At 40.3% G+C, this 23,917-nt stretch overlaps 1 protein-coding gene across 4 annotated transcripts in view; it reads left to right on the top strand.

Annotated features, from left to right (window-relative positions):
- LOC131060968 (autophagy protein 5) overlaps positions 1-23,917 on the top strand; it is a 123,529-nt gene that overhangs the window by 91,862 nt on the left and 7,750 nt on the right. For 3 of the 4 annotated variants that reach the window (XM_057994455.2, XM_057994457.2, XM_057994458.2), the window contains 2 exons: positions 6,955-7,042; positions 9,240-9,371. In XM_057994455.2, coding sequence (XP_057850438.2) covers positions 6,955-7,042; positions 9,240-9,371 — 220 coding nt within the window. The remainder of the gene's footprint in view (positions 1-6,954; positions 7,043-9,239; positions 9,372-23,917) is intronic. The other variant, XM_057994456.2, reaches the window with a different exon arrangement.

Genomic DNA, 23,917 nt, shown 5'->3' on the forward strand with positions numbered 1-23,917 from the left:
GTGTGCGCAAATTCTTGGGTATGATGATGGAGAGTGCTTACAAGCACATCTTTTGGACCCCATGTTGTGTTCATGAATTGAAAGACATAGGGAAAATAGATTGGGTGAAGCAAGTGGTGGAAAAAGCTACAAACATTCAAATGTTCTTTTGCAACCACCACACCTCACTTGCTCTCTTCAGGACATTTTCAAAGGAGTTCCTCAAACTTGTCGAGACAAGATGTGCCAATTACTTCATTTTTTTAGAGAGAATGCTTGAGGTGCATCAGTCTCTACAATTAATGTTTTTTAATTCAAAGTGGAGTAGATTGCCTAATTCAAGCTCTACTAAAGGAAAAACCATCAAACAAAAGATCCTTTATGAAGACTGGTGGTCCACTGTGAGTTGAGACATTGCTAATTTTATTAAATATTAAATATTAAATTGCTGATTTTAATATTTTAATTTTATTGTTCAATGTTTCAACTTTTGAAGTTTCTAACATGTCAATTATCTTATCAATTAATTCTTTTGAACTTTTTGTTTGCATTTTCCAGTTATGTTTTCTCTTTTATCGCACCTATTGCAGATGCCATTAGATATGCTGATATAGACTCTCCTAGTCTTGGAGAGATATATAAAGCATTTGACAACATGCTTGGATGTGGAGGTGGAACACAATGAACACCTTGCTTCATATGACAGCCTTTGCTCTAAATCCCAAATGGTATGCTGTAAGAACCCACCCCAAGTGGACTCTTGCTAACACAAATTTTCTGCCTTGAATTCAAAGTTATTCAAGGGCATGGGAAGTTTTGAGATCATTTTCACACTTGAGAGTGTAACCATCAACAACCCTTACTCGAATTTCCTCAACATCCTCTGTGCGTATACCCCGTCTCTCTACCAACCTAGCATCAATGAAATTATGTGTTGCACCTGTATCAAGCAAAGTGATGATCTTTTGCTTAGCAATGACTCTACGTGCTGAATGCTAGTGAGACGTGCTTCCGTAAGCTTGACTTCCTCTTCATATGCTGCTGATTTTTCTAACTTTTCAGGCTCATCTCCATCCTTTTCCGACTCGGACTCCTCATGGACAGATTGCTGGTCTGAATTTTCAGATTCTAAGTCCTCATAAAAAGCCCACATAGTTTGGTTAGCCTTGCCCTTAGGCCTCAAAGGACAATCATGGCTAGCATCGTAAGGACCTTTGTAGTAGAAACACAACCTTTTCTTTCATAAATCATTAAGTGTTTCCCTGTCAAATGGAACTGCTAATTTCCCTTTTTGATCCCCCTTAAAATCTGATTTCCTTTGTTTCTTAGGAAAGAACTTGCTGTTCCTAGATGAAGAGGATCCCTTAGATGGGAATTTTCTTTGTGGGGCTGCAAGTTCCATTCTCCTAGCCTTCTTCATGGCTTCCTACAATGATGGTGGGTCAAAAGCCTTTACCCATCCTCTCAAAGGTTCTAGAAGGCCCTCAATGAATAGTACAACTAATCTTTGCCCAAAATTATTAGAAACCATAACTGATAGCTGCTGAAAATCTCCATTGTAGCTCTCCAGGCTCCCAACCTGCTTAAGCTGAGCAAGTTCTCTGAAGTAGGACTCGAGATCCTTCTTATCAAAGCGTTCAACCAACCGATCAGCGAACTCCTGATATGAAGTGATGAGGTTATGTTGCAGGTTGACCATTCCATTATGCCACCAATCATTAGCCACTCCATCAAGATGCAATGTAGCAAATTTGATTGCATCTCCCTCTGCCATAGGCCGTAAATGGAAATAGGTGTCCAACTTATGTATCCATGACCGTTTTGTGACCTTTCCACTTCCATCAAACAGTGGTAGGGTCAATTTACTGGTAGCATATTCCGAGATCCCTGTTTAGATTCCGTGGCCTTTTGTCTTGCCTAACTCTAGCATGCTCTCTCTTCTAACTCAAGAATCGGTCAAAGTTCAAATGTTCTCTTACATCAGGGGGTAGTAAGCTCCACTCATCATGCACTGTCATGACATTGTCCACAAACATAGCATCATCATCTTCCCCAACACCTCCTTCTGGCTCATTCCTCAGAAAAGTAGGCCTAGTAGGCCGATCAACTGTGTGTGTAGGAGTTTTACAAGCCCTTAGAGTTCCAACCACACTCCTATTAGCTTCTTGCTCATGATTCTGCCTTCTGAGATTAGCCAACTGCTGTATGGCTGCGATGAGTTGCTGCAGTGTGTCCACTATACGCTGTTGTCCATCCTGCAACCCTCTCATGGTTTCCCTCACTTCTTTGGCTTCATCTGGAGGTGGACTATTTTCTCTTTTGTCACCCATACCTGAAACCTATTCAATATTCCTAGAAGATGACTCTTGATGAGTCCCAATTGATCTTGATGCTGTCCTTCCTTCAGGTACTTGCGGAGGGTGCCAAGTCATTCTGAATTCTCTCTGATAGTACCTCCTTTCCCTGTCACTTGGTTGTATTAACAATCTGATTCAACCTCACAGGATGGCAGGGGAACCGCCCTGATACCAATGTAAGAACCCAACTGGCTCTAACTGCTGATACTGAAATTGTTTTGTTTTTTTGGTTTTGTTGTTTTTTATTTTTTTCGGTTTTTGCGAGGGTTTAATATTAAAAAAAAGCAAATGCATATAAACTAATAAAACTCAAAACTGAATTTTCTAAGATTGCTATGATGAATGACTGCTGCAATCATATATCTTCTCTATTATTCGAAATATGAAACCTTTACATATGCATGCATACCCGGATAAAGAAGGAACACTTTCCCAATGCAAGACCAGCCGAAAAAGCAACAGGAAATGTGATGAGAACCCTTCAAGTCTGCAACTTATTTCCCTGCTGATGATGCCAATAATAATCTCTACGCCCAGCGCCTACCATACAATTTTATGATGATTTTTGAGGGCTTCTATGAACAGAATCGCACCTTTTAGGATTGGCGCCCCCTTGCTGTAAGTTGTGACTGAAAGTTGCAGGTTGTGCAAACTAAATAAGACTGCCAATGACTCCTAACTGGCTTCTCACTAACAACTCTGAAATCTGATCTGAAACTAATAAATAACTCCGTGAAAATGTTTTCCAATCTGCCCAAATTTTAACTTTGAGTGAAGCCAACCCAATAAGCAACTACAAGTGAATCTTTCACACCCTTAAATCGCTGATGCAATGAAGTCTCCACGTTTTCCAATGCCAAAAGCATCTAGTAAGATCACCATGGATCAGATCAGATCAGAACTGTTATTAAGTTACAGGCAGTAACATCCTTGTTCTTGGTGGTATGCATGGGGATGTGTTTAATAAGTTTGCTTAATATATGAAGTCCGATAATATTCTTATGCAGAATTTAAATAATAATATAAATGTAGATAGTAATACAATAGTTGTATATATAGATATTTAATTAATAAATATGTAAATGATTATAATGAATCAGAATAAAATTAATTATTCAGTATGCTAGAGTTAATTATCCATTGGGGTAGACGAACAATTTACTTAGTAGCTAATTGATCCATTGAATTATGGAATATCACCGATTCGATTCACGTCAAAATAGAGATGTCTCCTAATCAACCTAGTTTAAGTCATAAGTATATTGAAATAGCTTAATTATGATTAAAACAAGCCTAAACCTAGTAGGGGACATTACACAGATACCCTTGGTCTCTTCAAACCCCAATGCTCTCTAGTAAACAAGTTGAAAGAAACAATCACATAATAATTTCGATTTCTCTTGTAAATCCTTATATCCCCTCATGAAGTTCGATTTCCTCTAAACATTTAAAATGTTATTACATTTAACTTAGGAAGTCCTTTTAATGTCTCATTAACATTGGACCCCATATTTAATTGAAATAATGGCCCCCTTTCGATGATGACTTAACCCTCAAGTATTAAGTTAAGTTATAACTTAATAATATATCCTTTTAATTAATAATTATCACTTAGGCCAATTAAATATTAATATCTCCCCAAATACTTAATATTTTGCTGTCGTCTGAAATGGGAGTCAACATTGCTAATCCCCATGTGACCAGATGCCTTGCTAAAAATAGAAAGGGTCATTCTCAATCAACCTCTGACTTACTATAAATAGTAAGTATAGCAAACGAAGTCCAAATGAAGCCAAACGAAAGCCAAACGAAACATTCTTGAATAATGGAGAAGACAAGAAACCTCTATCGACCAAGTCTTTGCCCCAAAAGACCCCTTGTCCACACTCATTAGCCTACGAGGGTCAAAATGATAGGCTAATCTACCTGATATTGATGTCTAGCTAGAAGGGAACATCACATATGCACCAAGGGATGGAAGGTTGCTTCCATCTGACAGTGAAGAGGTTTTAGAAGGGCTAATGCAGGCCTTTGAAAAAATGTATTTAGAGGAGTCTTCAATACTTCACACACAATTCCTTGACTTTGCAAATTTTTGTGGTCCAACTTTTCGTAGAACTGTAGACCATAGGCAAGGCTGGATAGAGCTACATTAGCTCAAACTAATCCTATTGGATGGTGGACATGGTACAAGAAGGATACACCACAATTGAAGATGTTGCCACTCACCTCCTTTCATAGGTTGTGAGCTCCTCTATTGCAGAGAGGAATTGGTCCACATATGGCTTTATCCACTCCATCAAGAGGAATAGACTTACCTCTAGACATGCAAAGAAGCTAGTTGTTGTGCATGGTGCTCTTCGTCTTCAGCATCGTTAGACTCCAAAGTAGTGGGAAACTCTAGCTTTATGATGGGATGTTGATCCCAAAGGCTTTGCGCAGGTTGATGAGGAGGCACCAGAGGGATTGGTTGGGGTTCCGTTGGATGAGGTGGACCATCACAGTGGCAATGACTTAGAGGACTTTGATAATGATTTAGTGTTGAGAGATGCAGATTAGGGGCAGTAGTCACTTTGCTTTTTTGTAGTTTCATATTGTAATTGTAATTGAAAGTGAAACTATATGGCAGAAGTGTAGCCTTTGGGCATTTTGTTATAACATGTTAGCTATTATTTAATCTCACATGCATATTGACAATGAATTTTGAAAGCAATTTGATACAAGGTTTGAGTTTTGATAATTTGTTTGACTTTGACTTTCATGTGAACTCTCAATTTATCCATGTTTTCATATGAATATTTTCTCTATATATTTTAAAATTGCCCTACTTTTTATGTAGTCATCCCCTTTGCCATCCACTGGCCCTGTAATGTACCCTTTCTGAAACAGGATTTAATAATAACTAATAGTAAGATTAATAAGATTAAAATATAAATAAATTTAATAATAATATAATATAATCACAAGTTAATTAAGTTCAATTAACAGGCATGCCATGAAGAGTGGTGTTTCCATCAAGTGTAAAGATATAAGAAGGAAGAACAAATCATTTGGCGGGGGTGGGGGGGAGAGGGTACATAAATATATACATTACACACGGCAGAATCAGAAATTCTAGTATAACTAATCTACATACAAGAGAATGAAAAGAATTTCTCATACACTAATATGTATCTTGGTATAAACAGCAGATCAGGTTGATATAGGACAAATAGCTGACTTGTGCATTATACAAGAATTGGTCAACCCCAATTATGGGACATTACAATTGGTCTTAGAGCACCGTTACTGCCAGCCCGAGTGATAGAGACTAGTTGATGCAACTTAGCAGAATTCATCTTTGACTAATAATTAATAAAGTGTAGTTTAGAGTGTGCAGCAATTTGATGGGCAGACAATGGTTAAAGAGCAAGCCCAAACTCTGTGTTGACACAAACTACCATTACAAAGATGGTGGTTATATGTCAAGAAAAGGTGACAAAGACAAAAATTAGAAGCAAGTGTATGACAGCAAACAGACTCCGAGAATAATATGATGGAATTGAAGTTTCAGAATGAGAGTGATTGAGATGGTTGATGCATCTCGAAGATGGGATTGTTTCAGAAGAAATACCTTGTTATCGCTTGTAGGAGGGATATAGATATTTGCAATGCAAAATTACATTACACGTGATGCAGGACATTATGCAAGTGAAACCCCATTGATCGGTTATGTAAAATAGATGCATGCTGTTAGGATCCTAGAGGATTACTACTTTATGGAACTGTATATGCTTGATTTGTCAAGGGCTTATGAACTTGGTTCTTTCCGTGCTTTCAGTCATTTAAGATGCATACAGTCTAAGCAATTTGCAAACATGATACGTTTATTATGCTGTATTCACTTATGAAACAACTTGCATACTTCTAAGGCAAACTTGTATTTTGGGGTTGTAGATTCATTTACATGATTCCCATCGATGCCTTTAATATAAGGAAATAATTAAAATAATATTTTATTGATGCTAGTTTTAGGGAGCACATCTCTGTTAAGAAGTGAAAACTCATAGGCTGCCACTACACTTTTACTTTGCATCATTGCCTTTAGTTGGTAGAAACTAGAATGTGATCAAGGTAGAAATAGTAGTGTCTCCTTTTTGTGCCCCTTACATTGATGCACTCTTATTTTGGTTTAAATTAAATTGGATGGTTGTAACTTGTAAGAATGCTCTTCATGTTAACTTACATAGAATATTTCCGTTTATTCAATCTGTATCAGTGATACCTGCTGTAAAGAGGTAAATAGATGGCTATTGTCATGCATTACATTCAGTACTTGCCTCACAGAATGATGTAAAACTTGAATCTATTAGAATTTTCACACAGAGCCTTGATTCAAAGCTATGTTGTTTCCTGGAAAAATTTATAAAAGTCAAATTTTGTTCTGTAGAATTTGTTTGTCAACTTGATGCTTTTTAATAGGCGATTTTTATCTGACAGTGAGTTTACATACTTGATTTCTATTAGAGCTAAAAGTTGCCATTTCAAACATATTATTTACTGTTTTGAATTGTATTTCTGAATTGGTGAGTTTTGCATTCTAATTCCACGTATTTATCATCCTAAAACGTGAGTCCAGGCATCCTACATAATAAATGGAAGTATAAAGAATGTCATGAACATGCCACAGTCAGAACAGATGGAGCTATGGCGATGCGTTGTCAAAGGTCAGCAATGTCACTACTTTATGGCTTGATTGTTTTATGCCCATGGATGAGATTTCAATTTTTGCTGAAGCATGTCTTTCCTTGATATTTGGATCTCCTTGACTCAATCAATTTAATATTGGTCTTGAATGGGGTTTTATTATCACTGGAATGTTGAAGACTGATTTGGTCAAGTGGAAATTGAAGGTTTTCTTTGTTAGAATTCATGTGTGGAGTTTAAGATATATCAGCACAATTTCTCATTTTTATAGCAAGCTAACAAAAAGGCACTATGTTACTTGGCTATAAAGCAAGAGGCGGGGATACTTGTTATCAAAGAGACCCAAAAGTTGTAAATTACAAATAGATTTATCAACTATGTTGGTAATTAGCAGCACTAGATTTTCATAGTCGATGTAAGTTAATTTTTCAGGCTGTTGGAGAAAAATATGTAATAATTTTTGCATCTATATTTCAGGTCACACTCTATTATCCATCATTAGGATGGTTTGAGGCAAAAACCATCCCAATGATGGATCAGGGAATGTGATCTGAAACATCAAAGGAAAAACTGATACACAATTTTCTCACAAAGCTTGGATGATTCAACTATTTCGGCATTTTAAATGATATTCCACACGAAATGTTCTATAGAAGATAAATATTGCATGTTAGAACTTGAAATTGCTTCTGTCCAAAGTGAAACTCCAAATAACCTGGATATGTTTACACACTTATTTCTGAAACTGAGCATCCTATGGGATCAATCAAACTGCAAATATGGACCTCTGGAAAATCATAGCCTATGCACTCATAAAAGAGATTTTATGGAAGATTTAAAAGGATGATGCATACACAACCTAAGATCGCTTGATAGAACTTGAAATTACTTCAGTCCAATGTGTAAAATTATGGAAAAGCTTGGATATTGTTACAAACAAATTAATAATATATAAAAAACACTTATCTTGAAGTCTGAAACTGAATATCCCATGATATGAAATTAAGCTGAATGTTAGAAGAAAGTTTATGGGAGGTTAAGAAGGAAGTTGCACAAGTAATATTCTCAAATCCTATCCACAAAAAAAGAAGCACGAAAAAATTGTTTGAGATTTATGGGCCAAAAAATGCTATGGGCAGAGGTCATTTTCCATGTAAATACTTGGACATGATGCAAGATTCTAAACAACTGTTTAATTTGCAAAGCAGCAGATAATTTAGCTTGTGCTAGAAAAGACAGTGGATGTGAAATAATTTAGCTTGTGTAATAAAATAAATTTGAATTTCAGGAGTGCATTTACTAGGATAGGAGTCAAATGAATTAAGTTACTACGATGATACATAATGTTCCTTGGGAATGTGTCTCTTGCACTTTACTGCTGTTTCCTTGACTAATAGTGGGTGGAAATGAATCTATTATTTTTAACAAATCCTCATCATCCTTGGCACTTCAAAGAATTTACCAATGCCTTTAGGAGAATAATTCAGTGCACACAGAGGATATGGACTGCCATGGAGTATGTTGCCACAATCTTTCTTGTCAAACTGGGCGGCATGGTGCTTCTCATTCCCCTTTTCCTTGTACTTTCTTGTCTGTGTAAATTAAATGATATACATGTTTGGAGTTCTTTTATCGTCAGTTTTTTTAAAACTTTAGCAAATATTGATACAGTTGTACTCAGAAACATTATATATGTGTATTGAACCTATGTCATGCTAAAATTATAATTGTATTTATACTAAATATGTGAATGTATTCTTGTGTGTTTTCGTTCAAGATAATTTCTTATATAAGAGAAACACATACAAGTTGTGCATTCATTCTATATCTGGTATGTTTATGCAGTTGATTTCTGAAAAAAATATTAGAATTGACTATGAAGTTTTAAACAGATAATTTTCAAGGAATATACATGTGTGTAATTTCTGTCTCTCTGTATCCATTATATTTTTTCTTTTTAAAAGATCAAGGGCCCTATGGTAGGGTGTACCCCCCCCAACCCCCCGTCCAAAAAAAAAAGTTTAGTAATCAATTTGTTGTTTTTGTTTTACATGTGCATTGATTATTTAATAGCAAAATATATAATCTGACATAGGAGTATTCTTTGAAGATCAATATAGCTTCAACTTTTAAAGTGGAACATGTTTTAGCCATTTAAACTTCATATAAATTCAAGCTACTTGGTCATGTTATAAGTGAAACAGCATTTTTTATCAGGTGACTTAGAAGGGTATTGCCGAGCTTCTGCACGACTTAGACCAGGGGGTATTGCTGAGGATGCTACTCGTAAAGCAGTATCACATCGACAGAACCATAATGAAAATGATACCTTTGGAACAAGTACAACTGGTATTCTTTATTCTTTATTTGTTTAGATTTAATGGTTCTCATATATAATTGGGATGTTTAAAATGCATTTATGTTTTATCTGGGTAACAGACTATCTGGGATATTCTATGAAGCCCCCTTTATTTTATGGTTTACTTTGTTGTTTGAACAACTTATCTCATTATGCAGACAGAAAATTTCTTTCTTCATGTTGTGGGGTGGAGGATAAATTGAATAAAATTTGTTTTGAAAGGGAGCCTACTCAATTACTCACCCTTAATTTTGTTGGTATAGAGATCATGTCCACATGTTAATATTTCATTTCATTTGGAGTCTTAAAAGATCATGCAAAAACCTATTTTCCTTTTTTAAGCTTGCAAGATCATGAATTGTGCTCAAGGTGGAAACTTAACTTGGACTCTAAACAGTTCTCATTTGCTTTACTACACCATTTGGTCCTAATTGTAACTTTTATTTAAAAGATAGAATATTGCATTACAAAAATTGGATTGAGACATGAGATGAGCTGTCTGCTTTCTTGTTCAATTTTCTGAAGAGCAAACATATTAATAGTAAAATCTCACATATCTGTTTGAAAGTTCAAAGATAATGCAAACTTAATTGGATTTCATTATTCACATTGTTGATAGTGACACTTCTTGTAACGGTTTTTCTTTTTGGGTCTATGAAGTATCATAAGGAATCCATTGCTTGGGCGTTCAATAAAAGGTTAAAGGTAAAAGTAGTTTTAGAGGTTATGACCAAGCTAAGTGCCAATTTAGCTTTAAATGAGGACCTCCTTTTGGAAGCTCACAATGCAATTTTTTTATAGATTGTTCAAATTTTGTACTCCTGAGCTTCAACCTCACGGCCAAGCTTGTGAGTAAACTAAACCTCGCCAATCCACCTACACCTGGAGCATTACAAAGACATGAGAGAAATGTATGGATACAAATCAGTTATTTGAAGAAGATGGAATTAATCAGTTATTGAAGAGAGAATTAATCATACTGCTAGCCTCCTAGTCAAAATCAATAGTAGAAGATTGGACAGGGAAAAGAATCTGAAGATTAATTAAGAACTAGCTTGCCGGTTTGGGTTTGGGCACCGGTTTGGGTTCGAAGAACTGGTACACCGGTATGGCAAAATTTTGAAAAGGGGTTTGGGTTTGTTTGGTTTCGTTAGTACAAAAACATGTAAACTATATATATATATATATTTTAATATTTGTGCAGCCTATAAGCATGAATTAAGATTAGCATGTCACATAGCATCATATAAACAACAAAACAAACATAAACTTGTAATCATAGCATCATGATCATAACATAATAGCATCACATACATGAAGTTTAATATCAAAATGACAAAATATTCAAGTATCCCTATCTCAATAGTAGGTTTCAATTGGGTATATCTCATATCTTGCCCTGCAGCTCGCGCTCAGAAACTGGGCTCCTTGTTTTGTAGAACAACAATTGCTCAGATTTGCTCTTGCTTTAGCCAAACATGTTCTGCAATCTTGTACTGATATATCTCTTCAACACTGAACCAAACCATATAATGTTCCACTAGTATTATATTTGGCTGTTCCAGCAGTGAAACACTTATTTGCAGGGATGTAAGCTTTCTCAGACAGATTTGACAGAAGGCTGCTGGTTGTGTTCTCGAAAGCATCTCTACTTTTAGTAATATCCATCGTGTTCACCAAGATAATTCTTTTAGTATCTAGTCTTGAAATGAAATTAGAATTGTGATAGTGCATGAAACAGACATCCAACCATATTTTCCCACCTATGTCGTTGGGGCAAAGGTTGTGAAGGGTTTTATTTGCTTCCACTGCACATTTTGAGCATCTATCTGCTGATATAGTTCCAGTGCACTGGAGCAGAACATAGACCTTACTGTGAGATTGGCCATGGGAAGAAGTGTTAAACCCTGAATTTTTAGGTGCATTAAGATACAGATCATTCATAACTAGGTTTAAGTTTGTGGAATAGGTGCTGCCATTGGTGAAAGTTGAGGAATTATCGCATGTGTGCCATGCGTAGATACACGACTGATGGAAAATTTTGTACAAACAGCAAAAAGCGGATGAACCACCTAAGCAGAATTGAAAAAAAAATTAAATTTGGCATAAAAAATCACTTTTTGGGCCGCCTAGATGCCTGGGTTCGCTTTGGGTTCTCTGTGGTTCTCTTTGGTTCGACCTGGGTTCACCCGGGTTCAAACCAGGATGAACCACCTCTGGGTTTTAAGAACCCTGGTCGAACCCAGTCGAACCAGGCCCAAAACCACGAACCAGTTCGAATCCGAACCTGAACCAGGGGGGTCCAGAGGAGAACCTGGTAACTCAGATTAAGAATGCTATCCTCAGTCCCATAGACTGATCAGTCTTGTGGACGTCATTAAAATCTTTCATTTCATTTCAAATATGAGATGATCGACCTTTTTTATGTAGCAATGTGCTGTTTGGACCCTAGCTCTTTTGGGGTTTAATAGAAACCGTGACAAGAAAGTTGCAAGTTGCCTTATGAAGACATTAAAATGTTGCATCTGGATGCATCTATTGCATGGTAGTGGGAAAACTCAGATATACAATTTAGAAGAAGGGATATAGTACTTATGCAAGTAAGAAGGGTAGGCCATCTGTTTATCTAGGAGTTTGGTGGGATTTTAGTGGATAAGGGATGCCTGAATGACTATGTTTCACACTTCAAACATTGAGTCAGTAATTGAGTGAACTCTGATCATATTCACTTCAAGAAAAGAAAGGGGTTGCTATGTGAATAATTAGGAGACCTTGCATGTGTTCGCAAAAAATTGCAGTTGGCTACAAGAAACAAGCAATGACTCTAAAAAAGTGTGCAATTCTTCTTCTCCACTGTTCAAGTATGTTCTATATTCCTTGGTAGGTAAAATGGCCATGATCTAGACGTTGAACCTGATAGAAGTTAGCATGTCTGTACTGCTCTTATTATTCCAAGTGCCCTTGATTATATGGAGTGGTATGTGAAAAGTAGTGGACAAGAATACTTGGAATTAGTGTTTCTGTTCATCCTTCTTGTTGATTTTGATTTTACAATTAGTGTTTCTGTTCATCTTTATTGTAGATTTTGATTTCGCAAAACTTCATTCTTAAGTTTTTTACATGTAAAAGATGATATCTATTATTTAATAATTTATTGATTAATGTAGTGATGAGCTTCTGATGTTTTGGCTTGCTTTTTGATTCAGTGTTTGTACATTGTTTTTCATTGGAACTATGAGTAATAATGAATTTTGTCCATTTCTTATTCTCAAAATTAATATAGAATCTGATTGCAGTTCTTTTAAATTTCAATTACCACAAATTTTAATTTAATGTTTGAAAAGCACATAGAAAATACTGAGAGGTGGGGGGCTGGGGGAAGGTGTGAATCCGTATTTTAAAACTTTTCAATAACATGGAACCATATAAAACGTAGATAGAGCAAACATCAAGACGCAAACACAAATTTTCTCATGGAAAACCCTTTCATTAACAAATGGGCACAAACCCAAATTAACAAATGGGCACCAAACCAAATTACAAAAGTGAGCACCAACTCATAGAGAGCACCAACTCTGATCAGCTGAGGCAGGCACCAACCTCAGGTTGAGCACCAACTTAGATGGACCGAAACTATACAAAAAATTACTAACAACCCTTTGAAAGCAGCTCTTGACTCCTAATAAGCCTGACTTTATAACATATACACTTGACTCTATCTCATATGATATTTGACTTCATAACCTTCTACAAATCAAAATTGGTCTCCACGATAACTGCTTTGATAGCTGCATGCAATTTTTATATCAAAATGACAACCCCGTAAGGCTCCAACTCAAATACTCCAACAATCTAACCAGTCATTTTGAAACTGCATAAACAACCTATACAATGCATCGAATCCACTATTATTATCAAGGCATGTGAATATGCTACCGCATGTTCTCGCTCCACCCCACCATAGCAGTCATAAGTTGACTCTACTGTCAAAACCATACCAACACACGATAACCAAGAATAAAATATCGCACAACGAGTTCATTCCTATTCACAACGGCATTCGAGTAAGGCTCGATACGTCTCATTAATACACGTTTTAATGATAAATTTTCTGTCATATGCTTAACGACCAATCTCCCTTACGTTTTGTTTCAAAAAAATATATTTCGATCATCTCATCTTAAAAGATATTACTCCAAATAAGTTAAATTCAATCACGTGACTGCCAAGAATAAAAATAAAATACCCTACGATCTGGCTGTAGCATCCCTCTTTTTGGAGTTTCATGAAAGTGCTATGCCTCCCCATACATGTATTGGGCTTGCTGTAATAATGATCTTGTTGCCTTAAACCACTAGTTCATTAATTTTTTGTTCTATTTTCTACATCCGGCATGAAGTCTAAATATAGCACCCCACCTACACACCACACAATATATATTTAGCATATGGTTCATCGGTTCACCCTATCCATTAAATGACATTTGAAATCCATTTAAAAATCTCATGGATGATGTGTCATTGTCAAGTAGACAATTTCGCAGGTGAAGTGGACAAAAAGCCAGCTCAAGCTGACACCCAAGAAGCTCAACCACACAGCCAAGCAGCTCAATCAAGTAGGCAAGCAGCTCAAGCAAGCAGGCAGATAGCTTAAGCAAGCAGGTAGGTAGCTCAAGCAAGTAGGTAAGTAGCTCAACCAAATAATTGCTAGACAACCTTGATCAACATCCTTTGACATCAATGACAAAGCTATCCAACAAAGTTGGCAAAGTAGAAGAACAAGTTGAAACATAAGAATTATAGTTCATAAGTACGTTAATTAGTAATTACTTGCATATTAGTTGTTCCATGGGGACACATCCTCCCTTGAAATCTTGGCATTTTGAGGATGGGGATGTCTTTGAGATGTGGGAATGTTTTGCCACTTCCACCAAGATGTCAGGGATGGTGGGACATCCCCGAGGCCGTCTTGCCACTACTGCCAAGATACCTGGGACGATGGGATGTCTCGGGGACCGTCCTGCCATTGCTGCCAAGCTGTCGGGGATGAGGGATGTCCCTAAGACTGTCCTGAGGACTCCCAGGAGTCCCCTAACTATCTTGAGGGTGCCTAGGATTCTCTCGTGGCCCCATGCTAGAAAATCCAACTTAAAAAATAAAAAGGTGATAAATTTGTGAAAATGACATTCATAATGAAGGTTTGTGAGGTTTTGGAGGTGCTGCCCCTAAACCCCACTGGGGGCTTTGCCTCTAGGCCCTCACAAGGGGCTGCCCTTTGATCCCAATGGAGGCTCTGCCCCTAGACCCCCACAAGGAGCATTGCCTCTTCACCCCGCTAGGGGAACTATCCCTTGACACCATTGAAGGCTCTGCCCCTAGACACCCACAAGAGGCGCTACCTCTTGACCACGTTGGGGGATTTGCACCAAATCAAATCTCCACCCACCATTGTTATTGTTAATGAAAGCATTGGCATGTTTTTATTTATATTATTTTAAACTTCACTTCATATGCCAGAGTTTCATTTGCAATTCTTATACTTATTCTTGATTTACTCCCAAACTTCTGAAACTCTGCCCACCATTGTTAATGTTCAAATTTCAATGCAATCATTGTCATGTTTTTAATGTTTATTAGTTTAAAATTTACATAATATGCTAAAGTTTCATTTATAATTCTTAAATTTATTTGTTACACATCTTTTTATAACTAATTTTTCAAGTACTATATGTATTTGCATCACCCCATTGCCAGACCTGCCAATGTCTCCCCACTGTCCCTCAACTTAGGTCCTTGGTCCCCTCTGTCCCTAAAACTTGTCCCACCATCCACCGTTAGGAAACTCCGTGGAACTATGTATCATAGATAATAATAACATGCCATAGCCTGAAACCCAGGCCATCAAAAACTAGAAGCTAGAGTCCTAACATTTTAGAACATAGTAAAACGGTAAACCTAAACCATTGTTTTATTTTAATATGTTAGGTGTTAGATTTGGTACCCTAACTTTTATGCCCCTATTATGTCACCATGCACATGGAAATTATATTCCACATTCTTAACAAGGATTTTGTAGTGACTAGTTCTTGCTGATGTTTTGGAAATGAATTTGTTGATTAATTTGAAAATATCAATGGAATTTCTAATTATATCGAGAATATTGAGGAGGAACCAATGTATGGCATTAGTGAAGTTTGAATTTCAAAAATAAAGTTTTGAAGAATAATCTTAATATAATATAATAAGATTTGAAATATCAAATACAAGTTTCAAAAAGTAAATACTTTTAACAAGTAAAAGTGGAGTTGGGAATTAGATGGTCAAAACTCAGAGCGTGAGGTGAATAATGATTTTTTTTTTCATTCACATTTAATTTGAAGACTAATTTGTAACAAATAGCTGCAAGATGAGTATCATTAGTTGCAACATATTTTACCTATTCTCAAGTAGAGCAAGAAAGTGAGAATTTCAAAATAATAATAACTATGCTCACTGCCATAAAATCTAAATATATTTGTGTAGATTTTTAAATTGTATAAAGATGCCATAGCAGACTCATTAATGCTCTGAAAAGTGAGTTGCTTTCGCGTGTGTCATGAACTTTAGAAAGTAGAAGCCACAAATACATTGAACCTGTCAATTGAGCAATGTCAAATTATGCTTTGGGTAATACATTTCAATTTCAAATGATTGTTTCAGCTGCAAGATAAAGAACAGTATGTTCAGAAGAGAAGTACTTGTAGGAGAATGAACCTTGCACTTTGGTGGTTGTTAGACAATGTTAGTATTTACATTCGTTATGTCCTGTTCTTGTCCAATATGAACTTACCCCATAGGAAAAAACTGCTCAACAGAGAAAAGTGCTGATTATTTTTCTGAAAGTAAATTTCAAATAGTAAAAAGAATACTAAAGAAGCAATCTGAATCAGCTTATTATCTTGAACATAAAAATAGGCCTGGGAAAATTAAAATGAGAAGGCTTAATCTTGGGCTTCAACCATTCTACCCAATCCTGTGGGTTGATTATAATTGTGGATTGGTTTTAAAGTTGATGATCTAACTATTAAAAATAAATTTTCATGTTTTAAATATGGAAAATTTAACTAGTAATCAAATAATTATAATTCAAATGGTGAAGATGGTTAACACATAATGATCTCACTAGAGCTCAACTCTTGCTTTGAATCTTGACATAAAATATCATAAAGGATGTGGCTGTAGCAAGCACTTAACAATTTAAAGAATTGTTCACTGGATTTTGGTTACTAAGCTATGTGTTCTTTGTAACAAGAAAGCTCTCCCAAACGTTGCTTGGAAATCTAATTACCACTGCCTAGCTCTATTGCTAAATAGATTTATACCAATTTATCTTTATTTGAATCGTAAAGCCAATGAAGGCAATTTCTTATCACTCAAACAAAGCCTTTTTCCATGTAACAACAAAGGTTAGTGTTTGCCCTCTCGGGTGAATAACTTAAGACATAAAGAACATAACGCAGAATAATGCCGTAATTATCAGACAAAGTATACCAGATGTTCTATTCATAACAAGTGTATGTTACAAGTTACATTCCGAAGTATAAAAGGGTACCGAGGGGGTGCGAGTGCCAACCGTTGCACTGCAACTTCCACCCCTCGGTTGCCAACTAACCAAAACAAGTACACATAATTAACTAATGTTTTTCCCGTGTACAATAATGCCGCCAACATCATCCCCCCCAAAAAGAAAAGTCGTCTCCAAGCGACTTACAAAAATGGAGATAATGCAACCTATACAATATATCTAAAAGACTAGGGATGGGGCTGAGAAAGCGTCCCTGAAGCAGAAGTGTGAGATGGCGGTGTCTGGGTCGCCAAGCGGGCACGGAGCTCATACACCTGCTGAGTACGTGTAGCCACATCCCGTTCCGCCACCAATACCTTCTCTAAAGCTATCTTCACCATGTGTGCGGCTTCCAGCAACTCCTCTTTTGTATCCACTGCCTCCGTCGCGCAGACCAACCGTGTCTGCTCGGCTGCCAGACGAGTCTCTACCTCGGCCTTCGCTGTTCGGGTCTCAGCCGTCTCTGTGCAGGCCATCTCTAGCTGTGCCAACAGCTGCGCCCTCTCGGCTGCCCATGAGGCCTGCTGACTGGCCACCTCTCTCTCCAACGCTACTCGGGCAGCCTCCCTGACTGCAGACTCATGTTGTGTACGCCTCAATGTATAATAGGCATCTCGGTAGACCTGCTCGATCTCGCGGACAACTGCCGTCACCCGACTCTCCACAACGGGCTGACGCAGCCTCCAAGCCTGGAGCATCTCCTCTGTCTCCGCAGTTGGCCACCCCTGAGACTCAAAGCAGGTAGCAAAGGCTGTCGGGCAGCCCACCCACATAAACTGTAGGACCTGCTCTAGCTCCACCACCACCTGCTGCAATGCTTGCGTCTGGGCGGCGGCCACCACTTGCCTACCCCTCGTTACCATATCAGCCATGTCAGCGAGATAGGTCTCAACATCCTCCCCCGTCTGTGTCGAAGACTGGGAAATCCCTGGTGGAACGGTCATTGTATCCTGCTGTGAAGGTACCGCCTCCGCCACCGAAGGTGCAACATCTCCTGGTGCCTGCCCAGCAGAGGCGACCTCCCCTGCCTCGTTCCCAATTGTGAGTCCATGTGCCTCCCCTGACGAGTCATCCAAGTCGACTACCTCCGCTCTAGTCTCTCGACATGGTGAGAATACAACAGCTCCCTCCGGCTGTGCCAGTGTCATCTGAAACCGCTGTGTGAGCCAGCTTTGCATAGCCTCGAGGTCAGCACGCATCTCCGTGACCGGGGGATGGTTCGCTGTCGTCGGCTCCTCCAACAACGAAGCAGAAACAGTCACCACAGCGTCACTACCCACGACGTCCAACCACACGTGAGGCTCGGTATCCTCCACCTCCGTCGGCCCCTGCTCCTCAACGCCCACTACCCGATGCGGTGACTCCTCCGTCCCCGACTCTGCCATGTCCTCGGTAAGTGCCGCTGTGGTTGGGCCGGACGGTGCTCCCTGGTGCTCGTGCTGGAGGGGACCAAGTGTAACAGGTGTATGGCTCTGCCCAAAGGCCGGAATACAGGTGCCGCCTACTCCAGATGCTGGCACAAGCGTGCCCATCGGTAACAGAGGTGGGGCAAACCGGACTCGTACAGGCTCCTCCGTTGCCTGACTGCTATCATCCTCCTCATCTTCCTCCTCCGAATCCTCCGTGCTGCTGGACTCCCTCCCGCTATCAGGCTCCCCTGAGGCCGAGGCCCTATCCACCGCCCGTTTCCGCTTCGCGGAAGAGTGCCCAATGTCCAAGTGCCTCCAATACATTATTGGAGGCTCTCCCGCTGTCAACGATCCCTGCGGCCGTACCTCCAACTCGTCCTTCGGCACTACTTCCCGCGTGGCCTCCAGGAATAACCCTATAGCGTAATGAGGCATATAGAATGTGCGATGCTGGAGCGTCAGAAACTCATACATACTCTCTGCCAGTAAGGCTGCCCAGTCATATACGATGCCATTCATCAGCCCATTCATCAGCATAATCTGAGGGAGGGCAATGTCTGACGCCCTACCCGACCCTGTCAATCTGCTCTTGATGACATCCATAATGCATCTCCAGTGGCCCTCCGCAACAAAAGTCTTACGGATTCCGCGACTCTTCGTGGCTCTAGCCATGCTGTCCAACTCCGCTGTGGTCAAATTCCGGGAGACTAATTTAATCCACCGCTCCTCCTCCTGTGTCATCTTTTTGGCCTTCAAGTCTATTTTCTTGCCCTGGCTGCTCGGAATGCCGAATACCCTCGTGAAATCCCTTGCTTTAAAGGATATAGTGATATCCCTCCGGAGGTATTCAAACATGCTGGTGCATGTATGCCCGTTGAAGGTGTCCACCATGAAGTGTAGGGCACCCTCGTACTCCCGGATAGGGAACACGGGCATCCGAATAGCCCACTCTACTTGTGCCTTCCGGAGGTTTTGCTTTACCAGGTCATTATCGGGGGTATCCTGCCACCATTTTCGGCATTCCAATCCATTCAGGCCCTCGAAAGTAACATTCTGTGGCGTCACTGTGTTTTTCGCACTTGCGGCAGCCTGTGGTGCTTTCTGTTTTTGTTTTTGTCAGGCGCTGGCATCCATGGTGCCACCTGCAACACGTACTCCTGACACTAAAATCCTGATATTGCTACCCCTATCCTTCTGGCTGCTACTGGAAGAAGCATGCAGCTGTTTCTTCCAGCTTCTTTTCCCTGCTGAATCCATGGATCTCGCTGTAACCGATTTGTTTAGAACAAATCCACCCTTCGTAACAACCCTCTCTTTTTTTGGCTGCCGCCGTGCGGCTGCTTCTTCTTTTTCTCCCCTGTGCGTGGCCTGTGTGGTGTCTTTTGGCGTGGCGGCGTGGGGTTGTGCGGGCTTGGTCTGGTCGTGTGCTGCTTGGTGGTCGGCCTGTGCGATGCTTGGTGGTGCGGCTGCTGCGCGTGTCGATTGGGCCGTGCGGTGCGTGGCGCCTCTCCCTTTACCCTTCGTGTCGCGTGGTGATGTGCCTTCGGCGGTGTTCGGTGTCTTTTCCTTTACTCGGTGGTGTGCGGCGTGGTGTCTTCTTCCTTTCCTCGGCGGTGTGTGGCGTGGTGTCTTGTTCTTCGGTGGTGTTGTGCGGCATTTTATAATCTTGCACGGCCTTCGGTGGCTCCCACCGCACGGTGTGACCACCGCACGATGGTGTCACCGTCGGTGGAACCATCGCCCACTGGTGCGGATGTTGTGGCTTGCTCCGTGAACAACACCTGGTTCGTGCTTCGGGTTTTCATATTGTATGGGCACTCCTTGGTGGAGTGTCCCATCATTTGGCAAATCTCACAGAATGCCTTCTTCGGGCAAGTACCCTTTGTGTGTCCGTCACACCTACAGTCTGTACACCACACTTCATTTTCTTCCGTCTTACTTGTACTCCCTTTCATGGCCTTGAATTCTCTCAGCATGCGTTCCATGTCCTTCTGGAGCGCGTGTACCTTTTTACTTGATTCGCCACTGCTACTGCTCTCTCCGTCAGAATCTTCATCATCGTTAGATGAATATTTATTACTTTTCTTCTTCCTTGATGTTTTGTATTCGCTTTCTAGATCCATCACCTTGTTATAGGCATCGTCATATGACGTCGGGGGTACAATCTTCATTTTTTTCCGTAGGGAGGATTTCAATCCTTCCACAAACCATCGTTTTTTTAAGCCCTTAGCTGGCTGACTCTCCATTTTACCCAACAATTCCTTTAGTCTCTTGCTGTATGCCCGTACTGTCTCCTTAGTACCTTGCTTGGTACTATATATCTCTGTTACAATTTCGTAGTTGTCACGGAGCAACCGAAACTCCTCCGTGAATTCCTTCTGTAGGTTAGCCCATGTGGCCACTTTTTGCTTATCTACATCGGAGTACCAATCTATGGCGACTCCACGTAACGTGGCTGGGAACTGTTGTACCCAGTCATCGTGGTCTGTTACTCCGTTGGCGGACCAAATGGTCTCACATGTACGACAGTGCTGTAAGGGGTCTTCCTTGCCTTCCCCTATGAACTTTGGTAACTTTTGTTTGCTCGCCATCCCTGGTCGTCTTCCTGGAGGCGGTTGTGTCTGTGTCTGTGGTTGTGTCTGTGGCCCTGCGCTGCTACCTCCGATAGTGTTGGTGGTGTGTCCTGGAGGTACGGTGTTTTGCCTGTCGCGTGTGGCACCTATACCCGTACTGTTGCCCTCCCCTTCGTTTTGACACGCTCCTACTCCTGCTTCCCGTTGGTGATCTTCACTCCGTGGCGTGAGGGATAAGTTCCTAAACTGATCCCGAGTCTCCTCGACTAGATTTCGCCGTAACCTTGTTTCTTCTAGAAATTCTTCGTGGCTCCGCGTCCTACGATGATCTGGCGACGCGTAGAAATTTCCGTCGGCCTCTGCACCTTCCGTGACACCTCCTTGGTTCCCCTCGGGCCCCCCTTCGGCAGGTCGTCCTTCGGCAAGTTGCCTCAGCCTCCGTCTACGTTTTACTTGCTGCTCCAGAATCAAAGCCCTCTGCGCGGCCTCCCACTCGTTCGTTTCCGGTTTTCTATTCCTATCTTTATTCAATAGGTTTGGCATTAATTGTCGCACATTTCCATAACTCTCAATTTTTAAATCAAAACATGTCTTTTATTAATTCATTTGCTCAAGTACAACTCGTGTCAATGACACTTTTATTTGAGAATAAGAAGTTCACAGTTCAATTCCCTCCTGGCCTGGCGCCATCTCTTTCCGTGTCCCGTCGGCTGTTCTCTTCGTAGCGTTGCAGGATTTGTTGTCGTCGCTCTTCCTGGGCAATCTCCTCCAGGTGGGTCTGCTGTGCCAGCGATGCCTGTGCAAGCAGTTGGGGGAGGTGGTTCATTAACCGGTTTACTGCCGGGCTAACCTCCAGCGCTGTCCACACGGCACTTGGTGGGATTTCTGCCTCCGCCGCTTCTCGTCGAACGTATGTCTGAATGGCTACCTGGAGCAAAATCGAAAATTCTCGCGTTGCTGTGTCTTCCCCTGTGTACAGTTCTGTTCGGGTGTCGTCGGCCTTCGGGTTTACTTCACCAACGGGTAGGCCCATTATGTCTGTGCGCCATCCGTGTCTTCCGTTCCCGAGTTCGTTTAGGCAGCGGCACCAAATATTTGCCCTCTCGAGTGAATAACTTAAGACATAAAGAACATAACGCAGAATAATGCCGTAATTATCAGACAAAGTATACTTGATGTTCTATTCATAACAAGTGTATGTTACAAGTTACATTCCGAAGTATAAAAGGGTACCGAGGGGGTGCGAGCGCCAACCGTCGCACCGCAACTTCCACCCCTCGGTTGCCAACTAACCAAAACAATTACACATAATTAACTAATGTTTTTCCCGTGTACAATAATGCCGCCAACAGTTAGGAGCTAATACGTCAAAGCGAAGGAAAAATATTAATTACTAAGCTTAGGAGTTCATGATGGTGTTCTTGTGCACGGCAGTCTGTAACAAAGCTTTTGAGGGTGGCCCCTACTTTTATAATCAAGTTGGGCTGTTCATCAAGCGGTGGCATGCAAACTTTAATCCAATAGAGGAGCTTCCTTAAAGGTTTCTTGTTTGGGTCCAACTTCCTCAGCTCTTGATAGAGGTTCAGAGGAATGACATACTTCATATGATAGCTCTGTTGCGTGGCAAGTTGGTTGGTCCTTTGCAACAAATGATGGATAAAAAGGTAATTACTTATGTTATGTTTGTGTTGAAATAGATTTAAATAAGCCTCTACTAGATTCTATGGAAATTCAAGTTGGTTCTTTCTCAGGGGTTTATCAGTTGGATTATAAAGCTCTCCCGTTCAGATGTCAGTGTTGTCATGAGTATGGGCATCTCCAAAGAAATGTCCAAAAGCTATCTCTGTAGGGTCTTCGTCCAATATGCCTCCCCACCAATCATCAAAGGTTGATGAAGGGAAAGCCCCTATGACGAGTGGGGATGCAAATAAGGATGGTTTTCTTCCAGTGAAGCTTCACAACAAAGGAAGACGTCAAAAGAGGACTTTGAAGGATAGACAAGCGGAGGGGGTGTATAATCGTTTTGAGGTTTTAGAAGACTTTGAGCAGCATGATGTGGCTCTTAAAGGGATGTGGGAAGCTCCTAGGGAGGCCTTCTTTCAAATCAATACATAGATTGGCACTCAAATGGTTATTGATAAGATCTAGGAAGCTTCAAGAGATATGGAGCCAACCAGTAAAGAAAAGTTGAGAGCAGATTCAACCCTGGTTACTCTTGAGCATCAACGGTAATGGGTGAACAAGATCAGGAAAAAGGTAGCACAATTCTGCCCACTTTGGGGCTGTAGCAAAAGAACCTCAAAAATGGAGGCCCAGAGAGGCCTACTAAGGTAGAACAGAGGAAAGATCAGGGTAAATTAAAAGTGTGATGGGTGAGAATTGGTGGACTCATAGACAATTAAGCCTATTGACTCTCATTTTTTCAATGTTAAAAAATGACAGTCCTATCATGGAATGCAAGGGAGTTGAACAACATCCCTAGACAAAAGGATGTTCATGATCTGATTAGAGTGCATTCTCTTATTATTATGTTTATTCAAGAGTTGAAAGCTGTTTGTGGAGGGCATGTTTAATATTGCCCCCAAAATTTTGGTGGAGAGGTCAATGTCAATGTATTGGTACACAAGCCAGTGCTGGTGGTCTCATCTATTTATGGCACTTGTGTGAGATCTATCCTATCTGGTGGCTTTATACTAGATATTCGATGTCAGTTGTGGCCTCTTGTCTTGTTTCTAGAGAAGTTTGTATGTCTACCAATGTGTATGCCCTGATTGATCTTCTTGGCAAAGCTCGTCTTTGGACTCATATCTGGTATGTTTGGTCCCTAGCTCCCTACTACCCTTGGATCCTTGTTGATGAGTTTAATGGCATTTATTAGTGTGGAGGAAAAGAAGGGGGGAGAGGGGGGTTAAATGGACTAGAACCCTCTTCATAGGCTTTTAAGTAGAGAAT

The sequence above is a fragment of the Cryptomeria japonica genome, chromosome 9, assembly GCF_030272615.1.
Source record: "Cryptomeria japonica chromosome 9, Sugi_1.0, whole genome shotgun sequence".
Classification (NCBI taxonomy): domain Eukaryota; kingdom Viridiplantae; phylum Streptophyta; class Pinopsida; order Cupressales; family Cupressaceae; genus Cryptomeria; species Cryptomeria japonica.